Raw genomic sequence first — 2,403 nt, forward strand, 5'->3', positions numbered from 1 at the left:
ATATAAAGTGTAACATGTTCAATATATAAAATACTTACTTGTGGCTGTACTTGCTGTGGACAGTCTTTAATGCTTCTTCGTGTTTCCTATGCAAGCTCTGGTTTAAAAGATTGCAAATATCTCTTATGTCGTTAAGTTTATAACCGCTATAGTATTCTAATGTTGGATTCCATCCTCCCAAGTCCTTCATTAGCAACGCGAGTAACAACGCCGCCGCTGCCATTTTACTATCGCTAAACCTGATCATTGTATAATCCATCAGAGAATGTTCCAGTATGTACCGAGCCAGAGTTGACGTGGGCATAGACACCTTGGCACACTATTTTCAGATAGTAGTGATGAATTAGTATACGTTTATATAAATTCCATTTGAATAAGACGGATATTTTATTGGAGAATTTTGAAAAATTATTATTTCATAGAAGAAATAATGTAAAATTCATTTAAATCCTGGGACAGAATAATTACTTGGATACCCGATATAAATTGTTAACTTTGTGAATATCTTACCCTGGCATAATGCCAAAGAAATCTGTAAGAGAGAGGTATTCCTAGGTCAAAATTGACTATTTTTAAAATATTTATTTCCATTTTGATCAGCTCCCTTTTTGTGTAAGCGCCGTCACATATATACAAATCTTCCACCATTAGTGGTATTCTTTCCTAAAGTTAAAGTTAAGAATAAAATAAGTTTTTGTTATTGGGTTTACTGCTCGACATGAGCACAATTTTATCAGGCAAAAATTTGTGTAGCAGAGATATTATTATATAAAACTTACGTCAAACTTGCTCGCTATGAAAAGACTCGCAGCGCCCAGCAGTTGTAGAGTCTCTTTCCCGACTGTCATCTTTGTTAGGTATAGATCGACCAGTTTTACAGCCAGATATAAGGTCTCGTGATTCAACTCAAACGACTCCTGCACCTCGACCATCCAATCGACCAGTAGCGCTCTCATCCATTCCCTCGCCCCTCGCCATGGCGAGAGGCATACTTGCCGATCCATGTAATTGCCGATGGGGAATAGGCGTTCTCGTTCTTTCAGATACTCAAAGATGTCCATCGCATAGTGTGACACTTGGTACGGATTTAGCCAATTCTCGACATCAAAGTCCCATTGGACACCTTCGGGTAATTGTCTTAAAAAAGAATAAAAAATAAGTTGAACCGATAATAAAATAACTTACGATAATTCCTTCGCGCGTAAACGGGATTGATCTCCTCGGCATCAGCTCCCTGCCGTCAATATATACCTGTTATAATTGCAAATCGGAAACGTACCTCGAGTCCAGCTCTTCTGCGATCAACGAAGTCGGGATCGAACGTGTCAGTCGTCACTTTCTGCCAAGCGTAGAGAACCTTCTTTTCCGGCAGCGGTGGTAACACGATGTAGGGATACGAAATCTCGGAATAAGCACAAAGCAATTCAATTCAGTAAATCGCCGGCACGATTACGGTGTTACTGCCGTTTCGCGTACGCGCGTATGCGCGCGTTGTCGCACCTTATACCTCGCGACAGCGTGCGGCTCGTGCAAACGTTATCGCGCGGCAGAAACGCTTCGTGTGAACAGGCTCCTTGATCTCAGTATCAGCTCCCTGCTGTCAATATAAAAAATAATATAATAGGTTATTAACTTGTATGTATAAATGTATAAACACTCACGTAAACGTAGTATAAACAGTAAATAAAATAGTACAAGTATAACAGTAATATATAGAGTAAGATAATTATAGGATAATTACATAAAACAATTACCTTGAATTAATCGTCGCGTCGCGTAAAGAGTCACGGTCGGTCTCGCTCCGCGCGTACTACCGTATCTCTCTCGAGATAGGTTATAACTGATGAACTGACTGACACTCTGACAGCGCGCTAAACGAACACACTTGTCTGCACTGCACTGCACTGCACTGCACTGCGATACTAACGCTGCTAGCTGCCAGTGTCGAAAAAGTGAAAGTGACGTTCTCTGTTTGTTACATGTATGTTATAATGAATGAGAGCGGTTGACGTAGAAGAAAGTATCTTAAAAAAAATTTTTGACATTTGGACTTTGCGTCGCAATATCTCCGCTCGTAGGGCACGTAGCGGAATATTATAAGAGAAACCCCCCCCTAATTGGACCCCAAGCTATCGATCAAGCCTAATTAGAACTTGATCCGTTCACTCGTTATCGAGATCTCAACATCTCGTATACTCGCAACCCGTCGCGTCGCGTAAAAGAGTCACGGTGCGGTCTCGCTTCGCGTGTACTTGGCGCGAGACACTACCGTGTCTCTTGATCGCAACCATCTGTAAGTATTAAGAAGAACGTCTTGTAAGGCAAACGTATATATAAGTTAAATTAAATGAGTTATGACTGCTTTTTGATAAACCATTATAAATGTAACATAACAGTTACATT

General features: G+C 40.5%; 1 protein-coding gene across 1 annotated transcript; it reads right to left on the bottom strand.

The window, feature by feature from the left end:
- Positions 1 to 34: 34 nt before the first annotated feature.
- On the bottom strand, positions 35 to 1,137 carry LOC112454948 (G2/mitotic-specific cyclin-B3-like; the record flags this gene model as incomplete). Its single annotated transcript, XM_025016602.1, has 3 exons — positions 35 to 319; positions 511 to 663; positions 780 to 1,137. Coding segments are annotated over 3 exons (796 nt in total), but the record flags the coding sequence as incomplete, so codon positions are not given.
- Between the last annotated feature and the right edge of the window lie 1,266 nt (positions 1,138 to 2,403).

Source organism: Temnothorax curvispinosus, unplaced genomic scaffold, assembly GCF_003070985.1.
Source record: "Temnothorax curvispinosus isolate PA1 unplaced genomic scaffold, ASM307098v1 QBEX01005561.1, whole genome shotgun sequence".
Taxonomy (NCBI): domain Eukaryota; kingdom Metazoa; phylum Arthropoda; class Insecta; order Hymenoptera; family Formicidae; genus Temnothorax; species Temnothorax curvispinosus.